At 45.8% G+C, this 20,729-nt stretch overlaps 2 protein-coding genes across 2 annotated transcripts; both read right to left on the bottom strand.

The window, feature by feature from the left end:
• Positions 1-919: 919 nt before the first annotated feature.
• LOC130385699 (acidic mammalian chitinase-like) lies at positions 920-5,207 on the bottom strand. Its single transcript, XM_056594354.1, has 11 exons — positions 5,053-5,207; positions 4,931-4,960; positions 4,234-4,438; positions 3,576-3,632; positions 3,328-3,493; positions 2,883-3,007; positions 2,650-2,773; positions 2,369-2,551; positions 2,161-2,277; positions 1,858-1,990; positions 920-1,771 (listed from the first exon to the last, which is right to left on the bottom strand). The coding sequence occupies exons 1-11, from the start codon at positions 5,156-5,158 to the stop codon at positions 1,485-1,487; spliced, it is 1,533 nt and encodes a 510-aa protein (XP_056450329.1). The 5' UTR covers positions 5,159-5,207; the 3' UTR covers positions 920-1,484.
• On the bottom strand, positions 5,010-18,657 carry nfascb (neurofascin homolog (chicken) b). The gene is made up of 27 exons (XM_056594329.1): positions 17,405-18,657; positions 16,670-16,792; positions 16,437-16,542; positions 16,149-16,339; positions 15,935-16,057; positions 15,521-15,739; positions 14,919-15,030; positions 14,461-14,648; positions 14,236-14,367; positions 13,941-14,084; positions 13,677-13,788; positions 13,405-13,568; positions 13,147-13,294; positions 12,374-12,498; positions 12,189-12,290; positions 11,711-11,908; positions 11,540-11,610; positions 11,211-11,433; positions 10,941-11,056; positions 10,255-10,465; positions 9,980-10,102; positions 9,448-9,621; positions 8,820-8,951; positions 8,621-8,690; positions 7,889-7,924; positions 5,362-7,691; positions 5,010-5,111 (listed from the first exon to the last, which is right to left on the bottom strand). Exons 2-26 carry the CDS (start codon positions 16,743-16,745, stop codon positions 7,436-7,438), a joined length of 3,552 nt encoding a protein of 1,183 aa, XP_056450304.1. The 5' UTR covers positions 16,746-16,792; positions 17,405-18,657; the 3' UTR covers positions 5,010-5,111; positions 5,362-7,435.
• Between the last annotated feature and the right edge of the window lie 2,072 nt (positions 18,658-20,729).

The following is a 20,729-nucleotide window of genomic DNA, read 5'->3' as shown; positions in this document are numbered from 1 at the left end:
GTGAAGAAATTAGAACTTAAACATCTCAATCATTACATTGTGAAGAAGTTGCATATTAAACAATACAGTTATATCCTATGTGCGGTAGAGAAATACTCTGGGATTAAAATCCACTCGTCACCTTGTTCATTAACCTGATCTTAAACAGACATGACTTAGCACATGTGTTTAAGGGATGAGCCTTGTGTAACCAATTCTGTTGAAACAATAAAACATGCGTTAAAGAAATTCACAACAATATCATTGTATGTGTCTGTTGTGTACATTCATAAAGCTGGCAGTGTCTGACTCTAACTGGAGTATTGACTCGTTAACTCTAACCTCTAAGTTAGAGATGGTACCATGAGACAGGCAGACTGCAGGAGGGCCTTTCTTCCTTTGGACACCCTCCTCGTCTCCCCCTCTCATGGTGACCTGAGCCAGTCGTCCCTCTGAGGGGCCACTTATACAGAAACGTCTAAGGTTTAGCTTTATTGTGACAATATTTACCTTATATATTTATCTACCCATATACTTTATACTTAACCTTAAAATCTAAGTGACCTGAGAAATAGAATGATGTCATTGACCAAAGAGGGATAAATAACTGTCTCAGAGGTCTCCGGTCACCCTAGTGATGTCTGATCTACTAAAAACCATAAGGGGTCTGACCAGAAGACTATCAGGAGGTGTTCTGAATGACAAAGGGAATCCCCTGGGACAGGGCCCCCGTTAACTCGGCTCCTTTCCACACTGGTATCAAACATATGGGCAAGGTGTTCCCCATAGTTCCTTAAAGCCAAAATAATTTTCTCCCATAGGACCTGTCTCTTTGTTATTGAATCATTGCAAATCACTCAGCCCTGATCAATTGTTGTTATGAAGCATTGTCCAAAATAGAATACAAAAAGCTACATGCATATCAATTAATAGGAGCATAGGCAGTTTATTTTTTAATAATTTAATTATCTTAACACATTTATTATTGATAAGAACATGATTAAAACTAGCGTACTTTGAGCTTTTTTATTTTTTATATCACCTAATAATTAAATGGAGCTGTTTTACTATATTAAAGACTGCCAGGCAGTTGTATATTCAGGTAATGCCAAGATATCCCAATAGAGAAAAGATCTCTGGACTTGGACTTTAATACATACATGACCGGCTTTCTACAAGCTGTACAGTACAAGTTACTGATTCATTTTCCAGGATAAAAGACATTGAACACGCCTGTGTCTGTGTGTCCTTGTCTTGTGTTGATTTGTAATGGATCACAGCAGGTAAAGGGATCAATAGAACAGTGTAGTAGTACAACTTAAAGCAAAAATGTATTTGAAACCTTTATTCTTAATCGTATTTAATAAAGGCTAAGACACGTTTTTAAAAAGGGGGACATATTTGAATGGCGAAATACACAGAATTCACGAATCACCACCAAGAGAATGTTGTGTTCCCCTCACAAGCATCAAAATAATTGCCGAATCAGTAATCAATGTTAACTCCTAGGCCCAATTACAGCATTTGCAAATGTCATTGAAAACAAGGTTGGCAGGACACTTGTGTGTATAAGTCATCCCATGGGCGCACTGGTAGAAGGAGTTGACGTCCTTATCATTGCCATAGAGGCCGTCTGGCTTGCCCGCACAGAACGGAGCACCGGGAACCGGGGCGGCGGTGGTGGTGGTGGCGGCGGCGGCGGCGGTGGGGGTGGTGGTGGTGCTGCTATGAGTGACGCTTGGCAGGACTGTCGGAACTGTTATCGTTGTAGTGGGAACGGGAAGTGGCCCATCTGGTAAGGAAAGGAACGGTCAGCTCCTATCGAAGACGCTTTGAATGTTTTCTGTGTGAAGGTGGAGTGTGGAGATGGGTGTTTACCTGAATTCAGAAGAGCGCGGAGGTGGCTAATCAGAGGATTTTTCCCCTCATTGCAGAACTGTCCTGAGAAATCATCTAGATCAAGAGCCCAAATGAACGCTCCTGCATACTTGTTGGCTTTGAGGTACTGCACCTATGGAACGAAAATAAACCGTACAATTCATTACATTTATATGTGAAACAACCAAAACTAGAACAATTTCACAAACTATAAACTGTAACAGTTCTTTCCGCACAGTATTCATATTTTCATGCCCTTTTTGGTTATTTTAATATTGTTATACTACTCCACACATGTTTTACCTTGATCTCAATGCTCTCCTTGTTGTCATATCCAACCCACTCGTTTCCTTTGGTGGCGTACGGCACCTTCTGCTCTTCGATCCAACCCTGCTTTGCTCCTTTAAGGAACGGGCAAATCTAGCATCCAAACAAAATGAAAGGGGGATGTGATGGTGCAACAAAAGCATGAAGGAAGGTGGAGCAACGCTGCGCTGGTCTGAAGCAACACCTCATAGTAGGCCCAGAACCCTGACTCCCGGGTGTAGGCGCCCGCAGAGGCCGGTCCGCTGGCTGCAGACCCCAGTCCTGCTGCTGGCCCGGTCGTGCGAAACGTCCGCCCATAGGTGGCGATACCGAGCAACAGCTTGTCAGTGGAAGCTCCTTGGTCTCTCCAGTACTTCATGGCAAAGTCCTGCACACACGAGAACATTTAACAGCAGAACCAAAAACGTAAGAGACTTATCGGATCGTAAGGCCTCCCTTGTGGAAGACGAGTGGCTGTAAACTCACCACGTTGAAGAAAACGTTAATCCCCTCGTCAGAAGAACTGCGGTACAGCGGACTGTTGTGACCGGTCTGGGGGTCCCATGCTCCATGGAGGTCATAGGTCATAACGTTGATGAAATCTAGAATACTAAATGGAAAAAAGATATGGGACAACTTGAGACCAATTGGGATAATAATATTGAGATGTTTCAACGAGGGCAATGTTTGAAGGCTCTTGCTGTCGTAACAAGACTCACTTTGACAGCTCAGCAATCTCAAAGCCGTTGTCAATGGTTTCCTTCCCAGCAGCCACTGCGCCTGTGACCAGCAGCCTCGGCCTCCTGGTCTCAACTGCCTCTTTTTCAAACGCATCCAGCAACTCCTGCACCAAAGAAAGAATTAGGAATTCACTTTTAGAGTTGCAAATAAATTGATTATTTGTAAAATTATAAAATAGATAACTTGTATAATGGTAAAAATAATAAAGAGAATAATAATGATAACTTATATAATAATATTAATAAGAGTAATAATAATGATGATAACTTTTATTATAGTAATAATGATAAGAGTAATAATAATGATAAAATAAGAGTGAAGTCATGTGTCTAACCTCCATTCTTAATTTGGGTCACCTAATAATCATGGGGTAATAAAAGATGACATGCTTATCAATAGTTGGACTTTGAGTAATGGACTGACCCTGCAGAGCAAAGTAAACCTTTGCTTGTCTTGGGGTGGGCTACCCCGTGAGCCAGGATACTCAAAGTCCAGGTCCAGCCCGTCAAAACCATGTGTTCTCAAGAGATGGATGGAAGACTGGATAAATCTCTGGCGGTTGTCAGCAGTAGACACCATGAGGCTGAACCTAAATGAACAAAAAGGACATGTGTAAAGAACCGGCTGTAGCATATAAAGTATTCATCTTCATATTTTCACTTTTTACTTACTGTGAGGTTCCAAAGTTCCAGCCACCAACAGCCAATAATGTCTTCAAGCTGGGGTTGCTGTTGAATAAACACGAGAAGACCATTTTTAATACTTTTCTAATAATATTCGTCTAAATCATAGAATATAATAAATCTTTATTTTCCATTTGCCTTGATTTGTCAGCAGTGAACAATGTCCCTCCCTGGCCCTTGTAAAACATGATCATGTGGTAAAATCCAAGTCAATAAGGACAGGAATCGGCAGGGATCTCACCATTTCTGAGTGCCGATACAATATGCATTATGATTCAGTAAATAGAGCTAATCTCTAAACATTGTTTTTTTCCCATCTTGTATTTTATGTGGCATTGGTTTAACGTTGCTGTAGTGCAGGTTTGCTGGCGTATAGTTTCTTTAATGAATGTGGCAGAAGAGGTATTTAATGCAAATGAACTAATCGATTTTCTTCCGCTATAATTACATTTATGTTTTGTCTTGTCAATCTGATGATACATTAACTGATCCCCCCCGACCCCCATCTCTGCAATCTAACGTTAGCAGATCTAGAAAGCTTGAAAATAGCTAAATTAATACAAAGAAAAACGCAGTGGTCTGTATTTTAGATGTTCTTTTCCAAAGTGTGGTTTGTTTTCAGTAGTTGTTAACTTGGTAGATGTACCTTCTTTTGAGTTCGTTGAAGGACTTGTAGAGGACTTCGTCGTTCCATTCGTACGTGACAAGCTCGTTGGCATGGTTGAGGATGGAGAAGGCGTAGATCAGATGTGTGCACAGGTGGGGGTCCACGTTAGCAGGCAGGTATTTTCCCACACCCGGCCTATACTGGGACCAGTTGGTGAAGTAGCAAACCAGTTTGGTGGACGTCACTGTTGGAGAGGAAGCACGACACATGATTGGACGTGTTGCATAGACTAGGGTGACCAGGCATCCACGTTTCCCACGGATAGTTTTGGATAGATTTATTAAATATGTAATTGATTTTGAAATGCCAAAAGGTTCCAGCTTGCTTATGAATATTATTTTCAACAGCTGGTCGTTAGTTTTGTGTCTCTTTGACAGGCTGTGACCCCCTGGGTGTATCTATCAACCTTCTAGCCTCAGCCAGATACGAGCTGCTGCTTGGCGTGGTTTTGCTGGTTGACCAAAGCCTTTAACACAGTAAGCCTTCGGGCACATGGGCCTTCTGCCAATATATGGATCTCCAAACTACAAATGGTCAGCTTTTCCATTTGGGGAATATGGTCACCTTAGCATAGACTGTATATTTATTGTATGTATGAGCGAAAACAAATTGTAAGTATGAACAAAAACTAATTATAAGACATAATTCAGAAAAGTGTATGAAATTGAAGACATACCCACTTGGAGGGACATTAAAAGAACCAATCCTAAAAACAAACAAGAGTTTTATTTGATGAACATTTAATTAATATTTCCAACAGGTATGGTATTTTACTGATGAACAAAAGGAGAAACTTACCAGACAGGATGGTTAGGTTGGCCATGGCTGGTTGTGGTTTGCTCTCGTTACAGTGACACCTGCAGGGAAGACAATCTGCATTCATCACTGATCCAAAACCAAACATTTAATTCATTTTTTAATATCAATCAGCTATTGGTTGAACACAAAACATAATTTCCCAGAACTACTAGACTACTAACTCATCACTGGATTTTTTTCTCCATTAGCAGCAATCAATGAATATAAATACAAAAAATGAATATGAGAGATAACAGATTATAATATGAATGAATAAAGATTACACCAGACACCAGAGCAAAGACTTACAGATGTTGGAGGACACTCTGGACACTCTGCCTGTGCTGCAGTGTTATTTATCGACCGGGAGTAGGTGTGAGGATCAAAGGCTTGCCTCCTGACCACACTGCCGGTACAGTGCAAGATGTCTCAATAGCTTCAGTACATTACAACTACGTTACACGTCTTCAAAAATGATTAACTTCCCTATCTGATTTATCTTGATTAGGGTAATTAAGTAGTTGGGTAATGTAAACCATGCATCTGTTTTACAGTTGCACTAATAAAAGGGCTGCGCTGTGGATAAGATAATATATATGACGCATGCATTTATAATGGATTTCCTGGTATATGCTTTATTTATCCAAGATTTTTATCCAAGATTTACTTCAGTTTATCCAAGATTTACTTCAGTCTTGGGAATCCCTGAACATCAACACTGAAATATTTGGATTCAGATCCTTGACTGAGCAGATTGTGTCATAAAACTGGTTAGCAAATCTTCTCATGTATAAAGTGGCTCACTTATATCTACGCCTAATTGGAAAAGTAAGTGGCTCTAGTTGAAGAAATAGCAAGCAATGTTTAGTTATTGTGGGGGAGGAAGGCCAGGAAGAGGAATACCTCATGGGATCGTCACTTTAAAGAGATTGATATTTCTGATTTTGAGTGTTTATTGATTTACTTGCATTTGAATTACTGTTGTTGATAAACATCGATCATGTTACAAGTAAATTAAAGCAAATAATATAGCATGCAAAATAAATACAGTTTACTTCCATATAGATCTTAAATTGAATACCAATAAAACCCACTAAGATAATTGTGCACAAGGTCTGTCTGCCTGTTTACGATAGTTTTATGGAGAGTTTGACTACAATGAAGCTCGGCTTTCACCTCTTGTGCTCCAATGAAATGAAGCTACAATCTAATAAAATTTGAAAAGGCGTGCCATAAAATTATAAACTGGCAGCACAAGTTTCCAAGGACATACTGTCTTTCGAAACGTCATTGTAAACATCAGTGGAATATCAAATGTTGAAGTTCAAACAGAAAGTCACTCCATAAGCCTCCTGGCCATGATGGCGGGTCATGAGGTCACACCACTTACAGAGTTAAATATAGCAGGAGTTAATGATGTGTTTATAGATGGGACCTATTCACAAAACTATTTTTCATTGGCTTAACTCTTCTTTGTTCCAGACATTGACCTTTTCCAATTGCGTGACATGAAGTTACTCATCTTAAAGGGTTTAATATAGCAGGAGTTAATAGATGGATTAAAGATGGGACCTATTCACAAAACTATTTTTCACTGGTTTAACCCTTGTTTGTTCCAGACAATGACATTTTCCAGCTTTATCCATTTAAACTTATCTTAAAAACAAAGTTTTTACCAAAATCGCAAAGAAAAGACACAAATAGTCACTCAGCTCTAGAAGTCAAACAACACTGTATGAAAACATCCAGCCAAATATTGGTTTGTTCTCGACGGGGGTTACGGAGGCAGAGGAGCGTGAAGGTTAGTGTTTTGCTATCCAGACAAACTGCTCGGACAGCAAGGAATACATTACAAGGGGGGATGATCTGCAAGAGATGCCTTTTGCACGAGAAACAGTAAAAACACACCTCAAAAGCACACATGCACAAATGAACACACAAACACCCATGCACACACACACACACACACACACACACACACACACACACACACACACACACACACACACACACACACACACACACACACACACACACACACACACACACACACACACACACACACACACACACACACACACACTGCGTGACACTTGGCAGAAGACAATGCTCTTTCAAATCCATATTTTTTCATCTTTTTGGTGACCTCTGACCGCTCACAACCTGTTCTGGCTGAATCTTGTCCGTCAGAGTAAAAAGTCAAAGTGCACGTTGATAGAGATTAAAGGCACTTTGTGCTGCATACGTTTCTTATCGTCCTGATGTTTGTCACCGTCACCCGAGTGGGTGGGTGGTGCTCCCAGTCTCCTCCTGGATACCGTTGGACGCCATGAGGGTCTTGCCCCCCCCCACCCCCGGGTCTTTACCAGAGCCCGGAGACGGGTCAGGCCATGGAGTAGATTGCGTTCATGGTGGAGTGCAGGTCCATGTTCCCGCCGTAGTCCATCTCGTCCCGGACGTCGCGGGCGTCCCGCGCGGCGTCCTTCCTGCTGGTGCCCGTGTACTCGCCGATGAAGGAGCCGTCCTCGTTGAACTGGATCTCCACGTCGCCGTAGTCCACCAGGCTGTCGTCGCTCTCCGTCCGCTTCATGATGGGCTCCACCGAGGCCTGGCCCCGCTGCAGGCCCCGCTCCTCCTCCCTGCGGGGGGGAGAGGGGAGAGGGGAGAGGGGAGAGGGGAGAGGGGAGAGGGGTTAGGGGTTAGGGGTTGAGGCCGCAGGTCTGTGAACCACGACAGCCTGGACCGGATCTCAGCCGTCACCGTATGTGTTTAGGTTGTACCACGGTGCATATCGTGGTATTTCATAAAAGATAAAGCACAGGAGGAGATGACTTACCGTCGGGGGAAGGGAAGAGTGACCACACGTGCGATCCTGAAATGATGAATATTGTTTTACAGAAAAAGCATAAAGCATTGTATGGTAATACAAAAAATGTGGATTCCTTTAATGCACTATCCCCCTCCTAAAGGCATGAAACCCATTGTATGGTAATACACAAAATGTGAATTCCTTTAATTTATGCTCCTTGTCCTAAATCAAAAGCACACTGTTTACATAACCATTAATCATGCAAGCCACCACGCTCCGACATAGATACCAAGGTGCTTATGTTCGTATATGGCCGATAAATATCAATAGGATATTACAATAGTAAACAGGTTTTACTGCAGCCATATCAACAGTGTCATTGTGTCAGTGGGTTCGTACCTTTCCAGAGACCTTGAATAATCCAGTGTGAAAAATTATAGTTTGGGAAGTTTAAGGAGAACATAGATTTAAATGGATAAGGTAGAGTGAATTGGGGGAAGAAATAAGAAAATTCATGTATTTAGTTCAAGTAGTAGTACAATAAACACATTAATACTGTTTTATACATGAAGCATCTCTGATAGCAGTGCAGTCATAAACAACATTCATACACAGCTGCAGAGTGGCTTTCTGTAGAAACGTACTATTTATTATATATTATTTCCAGTCCAGTATTTATTACCATTTCCTGTCGTCAGTCATTAATATATGACCCTACAACATGGAGGGGTGGGTACGGTTTGGTGTGGGGCAGCTCACCGATAGTCGAATGTTCCCTCCTGGTCCTTGTCATCCACAGGCTCTAACGAAATCTCTTTCTTCTCCCGCACTAAAGCATCAGAAGGAAAAGGACGACCACGTTAAGCACACACACTTCAATAGACAGGACCATGCCGATTGTTGAAATGCACCTTTCAGGACTGAAGGTACCAGACGTCCAGCGCTCTACCGACAGTACCTGGGTACTTCCCTCCCCGGCTCCTCTTGATGAAGCAGACGATGAGGAGGAAGAGCACGATGATGGCCACGGCACACATGATGCCGATCAGCCAGCCCTTGGTGGAGAGGTCCACCTGGTCAGTGGCATAGGCTGGAGACGCAGAGGCACAGAGGCTGACAAGTGTGTGTGTGTGTGTGTGTGTGTGTGTGTGTGTGTGTGTGTGTGGGTGTGTGTGTGTGTGTGTGTGTGTGTGTGTGTGTGTGACTGTGTGTCTGTGTGTCTGTGTGTGTGTTTGAGTGAGTGAGTCGGTTCTAGTGGCTCTGCCATAAGCTGGTGGCAGGTTTTCGTCTTGGACTTGCCAATACACTATCTGGCCTAAAAGGCTTGTATATCACAATGACCGCCTTCATTTTGGAAGTTTAGGTGCATTCGAATGTTGGTTATCATGTTTGTATAATGTTTTTTTGGGTCATTGTTCTTTAATCATGAATTCGTTTCTCACGCAGTACATGTCAAAACTACGTTTTCATTAGCTTTGGCTTTGATTCATTTAGGATTTTATGGCGGAGCATCGCCGACCAATGTCCCATGATGCATTCTGATGTTCGAGCACTGTTGTACTCGGGGTAGAGAACAGAGCACCCACCTTCAGTGGTGTAGTGGGCCGACTCCTCCGTGTGCCACTCCCCCAGGCCCACCTGAGTCTTGGCCGCCAGAGAGAATCTGTAGCGGGTGTAGCGGTCGTAGCGGCGCACGGAGAAACTGGTGACGTTTGAGTAGAACTCCTCCACGTGCATCTCCTCTCCTCTGGTGGCGTTCACTGTGGTCGCAGAGGGAAACATGATGGGGTATGGGGGAGAATACTCGAGGCGGGACCTGACGCGGTACTCCAGAGGATGGTACGCTACATAGAGGACTGCGTACTTGCGTGTGTATATCATGTTTTGAGGCACAACAACTGATAATTGTTTACTTAGAGACGGACCGTTGCGTTGTGTAGTGGCTGTGAACCTGAGAGTTGTCGTGAGGACTTGTGCGGTGCATATTTAGCTGGGGTGGCGTCGACAAATCACGACACGTTTGCCTCGATTCAGTGAGCTCAGGAGTCTCGTGTACAGCAGCGAGAACCTGTCCTCTGTTCGCTGTACAAACACTGTTTGGGGCACAAAGCTGCTTGCCTGTCTGGTACTTGAGCGTGTAGCCGGTGATGATGCCGTTGGGCTCAGCCGGCAAGGCCCAGTCCACATAAATGGTGTCCAGATGTCTCTGTTGGATCCGGAAGGACTTGGGAACAGATGGGACTGCAGACAGACACACAAACAAGGCGAGGAAAAAATGCAGCATACGGCGTGTGAAAAACACACATAATTAGTGTGGATTAAGTTCTTAGTCCGGGATATAGTGCTGTGTTTTGTGATTAACTGGTTTGTCGTGCCTGATTGTAGCTTCTTACCTCCTTCGGGGGTGGAGAACTGTATGGTATGGCTGGGCGGCCCGTCGTACCGGTTGTTGGCTACCACGATGTGCATCTTGTAGTTGCTGTAGGGGAGCAGCTCATCCAGGACACCCGTGTACTCTGTGTCCACGGCCAGGAAGCCTTTGGACTTCATGGCCCGGCTGACGCTCAGCCACCTGAGCTGGCTGCTGTCCCTCCAGTAATACACCTGGGGAGAAAATACAGCGTATGATGGGACATTCAGAGAATGTAAATTCCAGTCAGTGGCAGTTTTCTTTTCCATTGAATCAGTTTGTTTATTTGATAAGAAGAGGAAAGAGGAAATTTAATTGGATTAATTTGATACAAAGAGAATAATTTCTTTATTTGTTTGGTTACGAGCTCAATCAAAAATGACAAAAAGATTCAATATTAGTGTTATATAGTGTCAGTGTTATAATATATATGTTTTATATTTTAAATTAGGAGTTTTGGCCATTGATGTACAAGTGTGAGGTGGCCGTTCATGTCCTGTCGTCAATATGTAAGGTATGGATTGGTTCCTTGTATGGTTCCAAAAAATGTAAATCTCAATAGAAGGCAAATCTTCACCCTCAAAACAGGACATGCAAACCGATGGGTGACATCACCGATGCTACACTCACATCGGTCTCACCACATAGTCAATGTAGAGGTAGACTCGCCTTGTACTCCTTGAGCTCCCCCATGAGGCTGTTGCGAGCCACAGGGTCCCAGTGCAGCGTCACCTGGGTGCTCTCGATGTCCGACACCCGCAGGTTCAGGGGAGCAGTGCTAGGCCCTAGGGAACAGGGCATGATACACTACCATTATTTTGTATAATTTAATACTTCCCTATTCAATAGTTTGCGGCCCCATAAGAAACAGTGTAAAGGTTTTCTTCCATACATTGATTGTGACGTTGTTAACACATTATAACACAATACAACACTCACGGTCCTCTCCAGAGTATCCGATGATGACCTTGGACTCGGGTCCCAGACCGAAGCTGTTGAACGCCTGGACCTTGATCTCATAGGGGGTGAAGGTGTCGGCGTCGTAGATGTAGTATCTCAGCCACTTGGTGGTGGCGTTCTTCCACTCCTCTCTGGAGTCCTTCCTCTTCCACCACACCAGGTACTTCAGGTAGGGCCCGTTCCACTCCCGGTACGTCAGCGGCTGGAGACACCGCACCACGATGGGGGAGAACCAGTCAAACAGTGACGTGATTAAAACGGAATTCACTGCGCTTTAAGGACAACCAGAGATTACGCTCAGGACAGACCTCCCAGCTGATCTCCATGTTGTTCCTCCATGTTCCCACTCCCCGGATGTTCCTGGGAATGACGTCCGGGGCTGGAGGGGAAAACCGGACACATAGATGAGTGACAAGGGGAGTGATTATGGCTCCAGCTCACCTCCGTTCTGTGCTCCCTGGGTGGTACGTTAAACTCACGTGCCCCGCCCGTCTGCAGGCGTGAAGACACCCTGCTGGGCCGGCTGGGTCCGACGGCGTTGACGGCGATGACCCGGAACTCGTAGTAGGTGTAGGGCGTCAGCTGCAGGATGACCGAGTTGAGGTTCCCGGGGTAGGTGGACAGGTTCCTCCACTTGCCGGGCAGCCAGTCGTCCTCGTCGTACTGCACCTGGTACTCTGAGGAGGGGAGGATGAGGCCTTTGATTAACTCACTGACTATTAACTGACTGATGATCAGTTAGGAGGTTGCATTCGGTGCAATATCAAGGTAATACTCAGCAATTTTTTTTTAAGCTTGTTAATAAAAACTCTCTATTTATTATGTCTTTATTTCCCCCCCATGAACAGATCCGTCTCGGTTCATTCGGCAGCAGGGCCTCGGGCCGTGCAGAGCAGGAACACAAGAGGCTGGCTGAAGGTGAGAGGAGGAGCGTGAGGCTATCATGAGGTCGGTGACCTGTGATGGGGCTGTGGTTGTGGTCCCCGGGCACCCAGCTGAGCCGGACGCTGCGCTCGTGGGGGTCTGACAGCTGCAGGTTGGTCGGGGGGTTGGGGCGGTCTGCGTGGGAGGAGAAAGACACTGAGTCAGGACGTTAACCTGACGCTCGCTGGGGCATGTCTCGTGTCTCAAACACGCCGTACCCATCACCATGAGGCGAGCGGAGGCCGACTTCTCGTCCATCTCCGTCTTGATGCTGCAGGTGTATTCGCCGTCATCCGCACTGTTCACGGTGGTGATGACCAGGTTGGATTCGTCTAGGGAGATCCTGTGGATAGGGTACAGTGAGAATTACTTCATCCATTGGTTTACTGATTGTTACTGTTCTACACCAATATGTTATCACCTTGCTAAAATAACGATTAAGGTAATTAAAATCAATAATGAATTAATAATAATAAATATATATATAATTTTATTATATCTATGCATAAATTAGAATACGTATAGACTGACAAGAATTTTCAAAGGTGCAGTTATAGGATTCCGTGGAATCAGCGTTGAGATTGTAGATTGCAACCGTCTGTTCATGCAACCTCAATGGTGCCATTGGGCACCAAAAAGATGTTATCATCTACGACAAGTGATGAGGCATCAAGGGATGTGGTTCCTTGCTAGATGTATACATGTATTTAGTTATTTGTCTTTTTTTGTCATTTGTCTGTACAATTATTGGTGGCTTCCTCGCTAGAGCTGTTCTGGGTGTTCTGGGCTGCTGTAGAAACATGGTGGTGCAACATGGTGGGCTCCCTGTCAGAGGACCCCCTCCCTATGTCGATATAAAGGGCTCATTCTAAGGTGACGAAAACTCGACTTATTGTGTTTATATTTGCATTATTTCCAAGTCCTTTCCACTACCTGTCACTCCATTCGACTCCCTGCACCTCTAGGTTCATATGTTTGGTAAGGGGCACACCTCCAGTTGAGCGAGAGCGGCCGCTTGTTCTTCATCCAGGTGGTGGTGACAGGGGTGGAGGCGTCTGCTTTCACACCGCACTCAAAGGTCACGTCGCTGCCACGGAGGACCTTCAGGTTCTGAGGTCTGCTCACAAACAGCGTTGGCTCTGAAAACAGGGAGGTGAGCAGGGAGGGTCAGTGTATGACATCCGCTTTGTACGGCTAGGAAAGGATGAGCAACTGTGGAAAGGTAACAGTTATCGTGGTGCATGTCCACCTTTCACTTCTACTCTGATCTGGCTCTCGTCCCTGCCCGCGATGTTGGTCACGATGCACATGTACGTCCCCGTGTCCTCCAAGCGGATCTGCTTGATCTCCAGGGTGCCATTACTGTGGGTCCTGAAGCGGTGCCCTTCCAGGTTCCCCTGCCCATACTTACTCCTACGTGGAAGAAAAGCTAAATGAGAGATACGCTTTTACAGATGCAAGCCTGAATCCGCTGGTGAGGGGAATCTGGCGTTTTAGTTTTTGTGAATGTAATGTTCGTACCATCGCAAGTCAGGCACTGGAGAACCAAAATATCGGCATTCCAGGAAGGTATTGCTTCCCTCCACCACCTTGAGATGCTCTTCCTGGGGTGGTATGATCCGGGGGGTTGCGTCTACAGACACAGAAGAGTATTCATGATGGTCCATAGCTATAGCTTTAACTACCTCATGCGTTGGTTCACATTACTCGTGGTGATGGAAGGATGCATCACATGTAGAGCCCTGACTGTAGCATGAGATGCAAGGCAAGGAGGTGGGAACTCACGTAGCACATTGACATAGGCGTTGGCAAGTAGGTAACCAAACTGATTGGAGGCGTTACATTGATAGACACCCGTGTTTTCCATCGTCACACCACGAAAGCTCAGTGTGTCCCCGGACATGTGCCTGCTGGGATGGGGGAGGGCAGCTGGGAAAGACACACACAGAAACATATATACAACACTGGCACAGTTAATACAGTCAGGGGGGCCTTCAGACATTTGTGCCCAGGGGCCTATGATTTGTTAATCCGGCCCTGATTAGGAACTCATTCTATTAATGAGCTCATTCAAACCTACTGTCTAATGACTCGCCGTTGATGAACCACCGAATAGTAGGCCGGGGAATCCCGTCAGACCGGCATACTAGGGCTCCATTCTCCTCAGGGGCCAAAACCAAGTCCACCGGCTTCTCCAACCAGAATGGGGCGGCTGCCAAACAGAAAGCGGGAACGAGTACTGATGGGGTTCCTTGTATTCATAAGCAACTTAACAACATTGTTTTCTACAATTAATGTCACTCACCTTTGACTTGGACAATTATCGTTCGCTCAGTGTAGCCAATTTTGTTGGCAGCTGAACAGACGTATTCACCGATGTCATCAAAGGAGGCCTTGGGGATATGTATCATCTTGTTGAAGTTCTTTATCCTCATTCCTGGCTTCACCACTAGTTTCTCCCCGTCTTTGGTCCAGGTTATGTGAGGAGTCGGCCTGTTGTAAACACAGTCTTTATTTAAACAGAAAGGCGACTGCTGGAGTAGCAATGACGTGGTCCACTGCGGCTGAAAGGGTCACCATAATAATCAGAGTAGTAATTAAGGTCTGTCGACGAAAGACACTTTATCCAGCCCCAGCAAGCCATCTGTATCACGTCAACCATCTCACCAGTGTTACACCAACTAGCACTGGTCATAACAGGACAACAGTGGTGGTGGTGGTGGTGGGGAACAATGTGGCCTATTGATGGTCTCCTCTACTCACACTCCTGCGGCGATACACTCCAGGAGCAGCTCCTCCCCCTGCAGGACCAGGACTGAGCTGGAGGACCTGATGGGGGACAGCCAGGTGGGGGCGGCCTCGGATACGGTACGAGCTGCAGACACCACACACAACGCACCGCACGCACAGAGTCCTCAAGAGGTGCTGGATTAGGATTCAATGGGATCCTCGCTAAGCACATTAATTAGCGGTTAGCTAGCTTGGTATTGATTAGCAACATGATGCCTGGAGAGCAGAGGCCAAATGAAGAGAGAGCCCACACTCACCACCACACAAATGGGGGAATGGGGCAGGGGGGGGGGCAAGTCGTTAGAGGTGGTCTGAAATCAAATAAAGGGCCTGTGAGTTAAGACACCATATTAGAACACACGTGCCGAGGGTAACCACTGTCGACTGCTGTGGTTGTTGTTATAAGCAGTAGGGATAACTGAAAACTAAAAAAAATTATGCATTAATCTGTTAATAAATATACAGAGACAATCTGAAACTTTGGCCTGTGATAACTGTTTGTTCAGGACGCAACGCATCTAGGAAACGAGTGAAGTGCAGGCTGAAGTTTTTTGTTGTGATACGCGTTCACTCACTTGTGATCACCTTGACCACCACAGGCCTCTTCTGCTGGATGCTGTTTTTGTGAGGGAGCCGGGCATTGCAGCAGTAGTCGGTGTGGGAGTCGTTAAAGAGCACATTGGAGAAGTAGAGATCCCCGTTAATGCCGGTGGAGACCCGGCGGTCCTGCCGCACAGCCTGCATGGTGGGGAAGGCCGTCTGGATGGGCCAGGAGAACGGCCGAGCGAACGAGCCTGCAGTAAAACACGGCCTTGTTAACTGCGGCCCTCGTAAAGGATATGGGGCACCAGACAGCGGCGCAAGCACCGTAAAAACACAAGGCGTTGAGCTCCATGAGGCCGGTGTCGGCGTGTGTGCTTGGGTCCGCCTGTTGTGTGCGGTTTATCGGAGTGTGTTTCAACAAGGGTCGGCTCGGGAAAGGCACTCACAGCTGGACATCCAGTAGGTCTCGGGTCTGGGCGGCCCGCGCGGGGGGTCGCAAGAGAGGACCAGGGGGAAGCCCACACTGACCACCACCGGCTCCAAGATCTCATTTGGCCACAGTGGAGGTCCTGACACAAACACGGGAACAATAGTTAGCTTTTTACTCAGGGTGACGCTGATGCCACGTGACACCGGCGTATTTTAACAGACTGGACTCACTTGAAAGCCGCAGCAGTATCTTGTTGGAGTACGCAGAGCCGTGTTCGTTGGAGGCGATGCACTGGTACTCCGCCTCATACTCCTGCGGGTCCTTCCAGGCGTAGATGTCCAGCGTCCCGGAGCGCCGGCGCATGGAGGCCTGAGGGTCACGCGCCACGTTGTAATACTTCCCGTTACGCCTCCACGAGAAACTAACCGAGGCGCGTGAGGAAACAACACAAGACAATGTGTTCATCGCTGCAGGCGGTGGTGTGGGTGAACATCCAGGGCTGTAGTGGTGCTTCTTACATGGGCTGAGGGTTGCCTTTAGCTTCACACTCGATGACCATGGTGTCCTTCGGGTCAACAATGTGGTCCTTTGGCGACTGCGTCACTATGGTCGGAGGTTGTCTGACTGCAAGAGGAGAAGACAAATCGTTTACCTCGGTGTGTTCTTTCTCTTCCGCGCGGCCAAATGGAAAGTGTGTTATTGAAGCTGGGGTACTTGGTACTAAACTGTGGCGCAATGGCTATGGACTCACTCTCCAGTGGGATGTCCAAGGCACGTATGCAGTGCCATGATAATAGCAGTAGGGCTGCTGGAACCAGTGTCCCCATCGTCACAGTGCATGGAATCCACCAGTGGGGTCACTACTCACATGCACCTGGTCACAGTGGAGATAGCAGGGGACATTATAGTAATAATAGTAATAGTTATTAAAATATTTTATGATGCTATATTTATATAAATAAATAGCATTTGAACACTTTATTCTTACAGCATACAATGCAACGTTCCCATCGCTCCCTCACTTGCCTGACACCACCAGACTATAACAGTGGCTCTTTTGTATTCTTATAACCGGTTTTTTTTCACAGTCTACATAACAAGGCCGTGAGTAGAAGCTAGCGAGAAACAAACTTTAAGCTACTGTGTAAAATTATGAAATTATGAAATCCTCACTGAATATTAAATATGAGTTTAGAATCAATTATGTCTTTATGCTCATCAGCAACGTCCATCTTTTGTCTCTCCCAGGTCTTATTATAGGGCCTGGAAGACTATTCCCCAGTGTTAATGTTGACACCGAAATGGCGGACAAAGACACAGTGTGATACAACAGCATTCATTACACTGTTTGTTTTCAGACTCCTCAAGTGGCAAGTGCAACACAAATGAAGGCTTACAGCCATTATCCCCATCGTAACCTCCACACAACAAAAACAATTCCCAATATCAACCTTTTCTTCAACCGCTTGAAAGGGAAGTAGCCTACCTGCCTCTAGAGTCAGGAACCCCTCCTCCCCATCTCTGTATTGTCTCCTCTAGTCCATTGACCACTTCCACAAATGTCCGCGGGGAACTATCCTGAAGTTGGTGTAGCGTTTCATTTCTCTGTCGTTCATTATGGCGGGGGCGGCTGGAAGCCCAGGAGAGTGGCCGGGCTTCAAGAAAGGAGGTTCTTGTCTGACTTTTACCAGCACTCTGCCCACCCGTCTCATGATGAATAATGAATGAGAGGCTGCAGGAACCACCTACACCATCACTCATTCTCAGTTGACACGTCCTAGCTCCCCCTGGTCTCAATCAACCAGCCATTCCACAACAAAGGGGTGATATTCAGAACAGCAAAGCCAATCACAAGCATTCAGAGCAATGGATACCAAGAACTTCTCCCAGAAGAATTAGGCCGCTCTAGTATCGTCATTGTTGATTCAGAAAGAGGAAGAAATTCTTGGAAGGTTAGCGGCGGTGACATGACACACTTTGAAATTCCTGTCCGCTCTCTGACATCAAAGTGTGGGCCTTATTGTTGGCTCGTGAGAACCTGGAATCAGATGAAAGACATATTTGTCTGCCTTCTCGCTTATTAATTAAACATAAAAACAATTGACCCGGTTTAAAGAAATCTTAATGCCATTCTCAGTTTGATCCAACAAAGTTCATGAATCTTTTGTTCATCATTAGAAACCCCCCCTCTTGTGATACTCTATTCAAAACAATTAGCATATTGTCTTGCTATTTCTCCCTTCCTCCCTTGTCTCCATTTTTTCCCACCAGTGGAAAATGTCTTTGGCATTCAGCCGTCAGTGACCCACGAGGAAAGAATAAGGTTATCTTTTCCTGACAACATCCCAGGAGAGGTTGCCACCACGGCAAACAATCTGTCTCTGTCCCCAGTTCTGTCCTGCGTAGGCGGCCAGGCATCCACATGGGCACCCGTACACAACAGAAAATAAACGATGGCTCTATAACGGGGCTACACAAACACAAACACAAACACAAACACAAACACAACAATCTAACTATCAGAAAGCCAGATTGTATTAGTACTTGTAACCAACCACTGTCAACGACTGCTGCCCTGCTACTGACGGGCCAACATACTCTTACAACTCGCCACGCTCGACCTGCTGTCAGAGCACAGAGTGATGTGAACAGTTAAACTCATATACTGTAGCTCCCTGTGTTGAATCCGAGAGAATAAACGTCACCAGCAGTGCGTTGACCCTCTCGCTCCCCTGAGGCGCCAAGCTCCCCTTCGCCCCGACCATCTGTATGACGAACACATGACAACAAAAGCCAGAGAGTATGCTGCGCCACTTGGCTCCCTGCTCTGGGCTCTCCTCGCACATCGAGCAGAGCAGGGATGCGTGCCAACCACCATATGGGCCGGTCGAGAGGCACAGTGGGTGAACACACACAGCCCAGCTCAGTGACCACAAGAGACCCTCTATGCCAGGGGGGGTCCCCCCGCGCAACACGGGTCCATGTTGTCGAGGATGAACGGATTTCAACTCCTATCAGAGAGGAACTGTGCTAGACAGAATGCCTGCAATGAGATGCTTTGCATGTGTGTGTATTAGGAGAGGGGGCGGGACTTCTGATGGAGCGATATTCGTTTGGGGAGGGGGTGGAGCGAAGGTCCGATAGCTGAAACAGCCTGGGAGTGAGGGTAGAAAAGAATGAGGAGAGATTGGATATGTATTCTATATCAACTAGATCTACGCCCACAAAGCTGTTGTTGTTTGTCTTGCTCCAGTGAATGTTTACTGACGTACACAGCTCAAAGATTGTATGAGAACGGAAATTACGTTTCGGTCAACCGGATATTTACAATAAAACTTTATAAACATTACCTTCTCTCAGGTTAAGGTCCAATGCTTGTGTACAGAATGACAGAACCTGTATGACCCTATGAGTATGACCTCAAACCCTCCTTCCTAAGTGTATTCTAGATATTTTTATCCACACGCTGTATAAACCGTATATATATATATAAATATATGAAATAGGTGCCTCAAATATTCAGTATGACATACAAAAGTAATGCTATGTTATTGATTATTTTAGTGATAAACACATATTAGCATAGGCCCCTATAGTCTTACCTCGACCAGCTTGTTTAAAAAAGGATAAACAATAAGTTATTTCTCTTTTCCCTTTAACAACACAAAGCTGCGATGAGACGCCCTCACAAGGCTGTCGTTGGATGCATGCCAATAGTCTATACACAAGGGAACAAAATAATAAAGAGATGCCTACCAATGCAACAATTAAAACATAACTTGTCACACTGTCCTGACCTGATGCTCAGGTGAACGACAATTCCTATATCAACAAGCATTAGTCAATCTACAGGCAGGCGCATTAGCTAACTTACAACAGTACAGGCAGGCGTTCACATATACACGCTTATTTTTTATTAATTTTGTATTGCTTTTTATAACTTCGTTATGCTCTGGAAGGGTGCTGCATCAATACATTATAACTACTCAAGCTACTAACTTACTATACAAATAATGACAACAGATCTGAACGCCAAGAGCTCCTACCTTCAAGCGGTGTGCGGTGAGATCCTCGCCCCCCCGACCACCTCCTCCACTGGATCTGCTTTAGGCCGTACTCACATTGTCAACTTAAATGTCAGGTCGTAGTTTGATTTTCCGGGACCCGCAGCATCTCTCTCCTCACGGTGTTATCTGTTACCAGGCTCACCCTGTCACGTCAGAGCAGGTGAACCGATGAGAGGAGGAAGGAACCAAGCGAACCCCCGTCCCCCGTCCCCCCCCCCCTCCTCCCGTCCCAGCCCCCCGCCATGTGCGACGTCAGCACAGTCATCACACGCTCTGGTCACACGAGCGCTCACCGCTGCCTCCGGGGTCACAGAATAAATCCTTTGAGAAATCCACACGTTAGCATCGCGTCATCTCCATTGTGATGCTAGATTCAACCAGATGGGTCCGATAAATGAAGACATAATTAAGATTATCATACGTTTGCTGGACCTGATATTCAACCGATTTCTGTAATCAGTATTGGTTTTAATGAAATGAAAGTATGTTGTGTTTATCACTGGGGTTATTTGTCAATGGACTGAAGGTGTGTGCGTGTGTGTTTGTGCGCGCATGTGTGTGTGGGTGGCCAGTAGTTACTGTCCTTGTGTCTTCGCTCTGGCTGGCACAACCACAAGCTCTCTCTCACACAAGGCCTTTCTGTTTCAGACAAAGCCTCTCTATTGTTGACGGAGAGGGAGCAGATTTATAGAGAAATTAACCCCTCACATTCAAGTGGCTCTGGGTTAATGCTACATAGGATTT

This window comes from Gadus chalcogrammus, chromosome 1 (assembly GCF_026213295.1).
Source record: "Gadus chalcogrammus isolate NIFS_2021 chromosome 1, NIFS_Gcha_1.0, whole genome shotgun sequence".
Taxonomy (NCBI): Eukaryota; Metazoa; Chordata; class Actinopteri; order Gadiformes; family Gadidae; genus Gadus; species Gadus chalcogrammus.
This window is presented reverse-complemented; position numbering and strand designations above follow the sequence as displayed.

Excerpts from the sequence above, each read along its gene's own strand:
- LOC130385699 (XM_056594354.1), bottom strand. The coding sequence starts at position 5,158 with ATGTTTGGTTTTGGATCAGTGATGAATGCAGATTGTCTTCCCTGCAGG. Across the intron at positions 4,961-5,052 it reads CAACCTAACCATCCTGTCTG|GATTGGTTCTTTTAATGTCC; the intron begins GTAAGTTTCTCC and ends GTTTGTTTTTAG. Across the intron at positions 2,774-2,882 it reads GAGATTGCTGAGCTGTCAAA|TATTCTAGATTTCATCAACG; the intron begins GTGAGTCTTGTT and ends TTTTCCATTTAG.
- nfascb (XM_056594329.1), bottom strand. The coding sequence starts at position 16,745 with ATGGGGACACTGGTTCCAGCAGCCCTACTGCTATTATCATGGCACTGC. Across the intron at positions 13,789-13,940 it reads CGCCTATGTCAATGTGCTAC|ACGCAACCCCCCGGATCATA; the intron begins GTGAGTTCCCAC and ends CTGTGTCTGTAG. Across the intron at positions 11,611-11,710 it reads CCTGCAGACGGGCGGGGCAC|CCCCGGACGTCATTCCCAGG; the intron begins GTGAGTTTAACG and ends TTTCCCCTCCAG.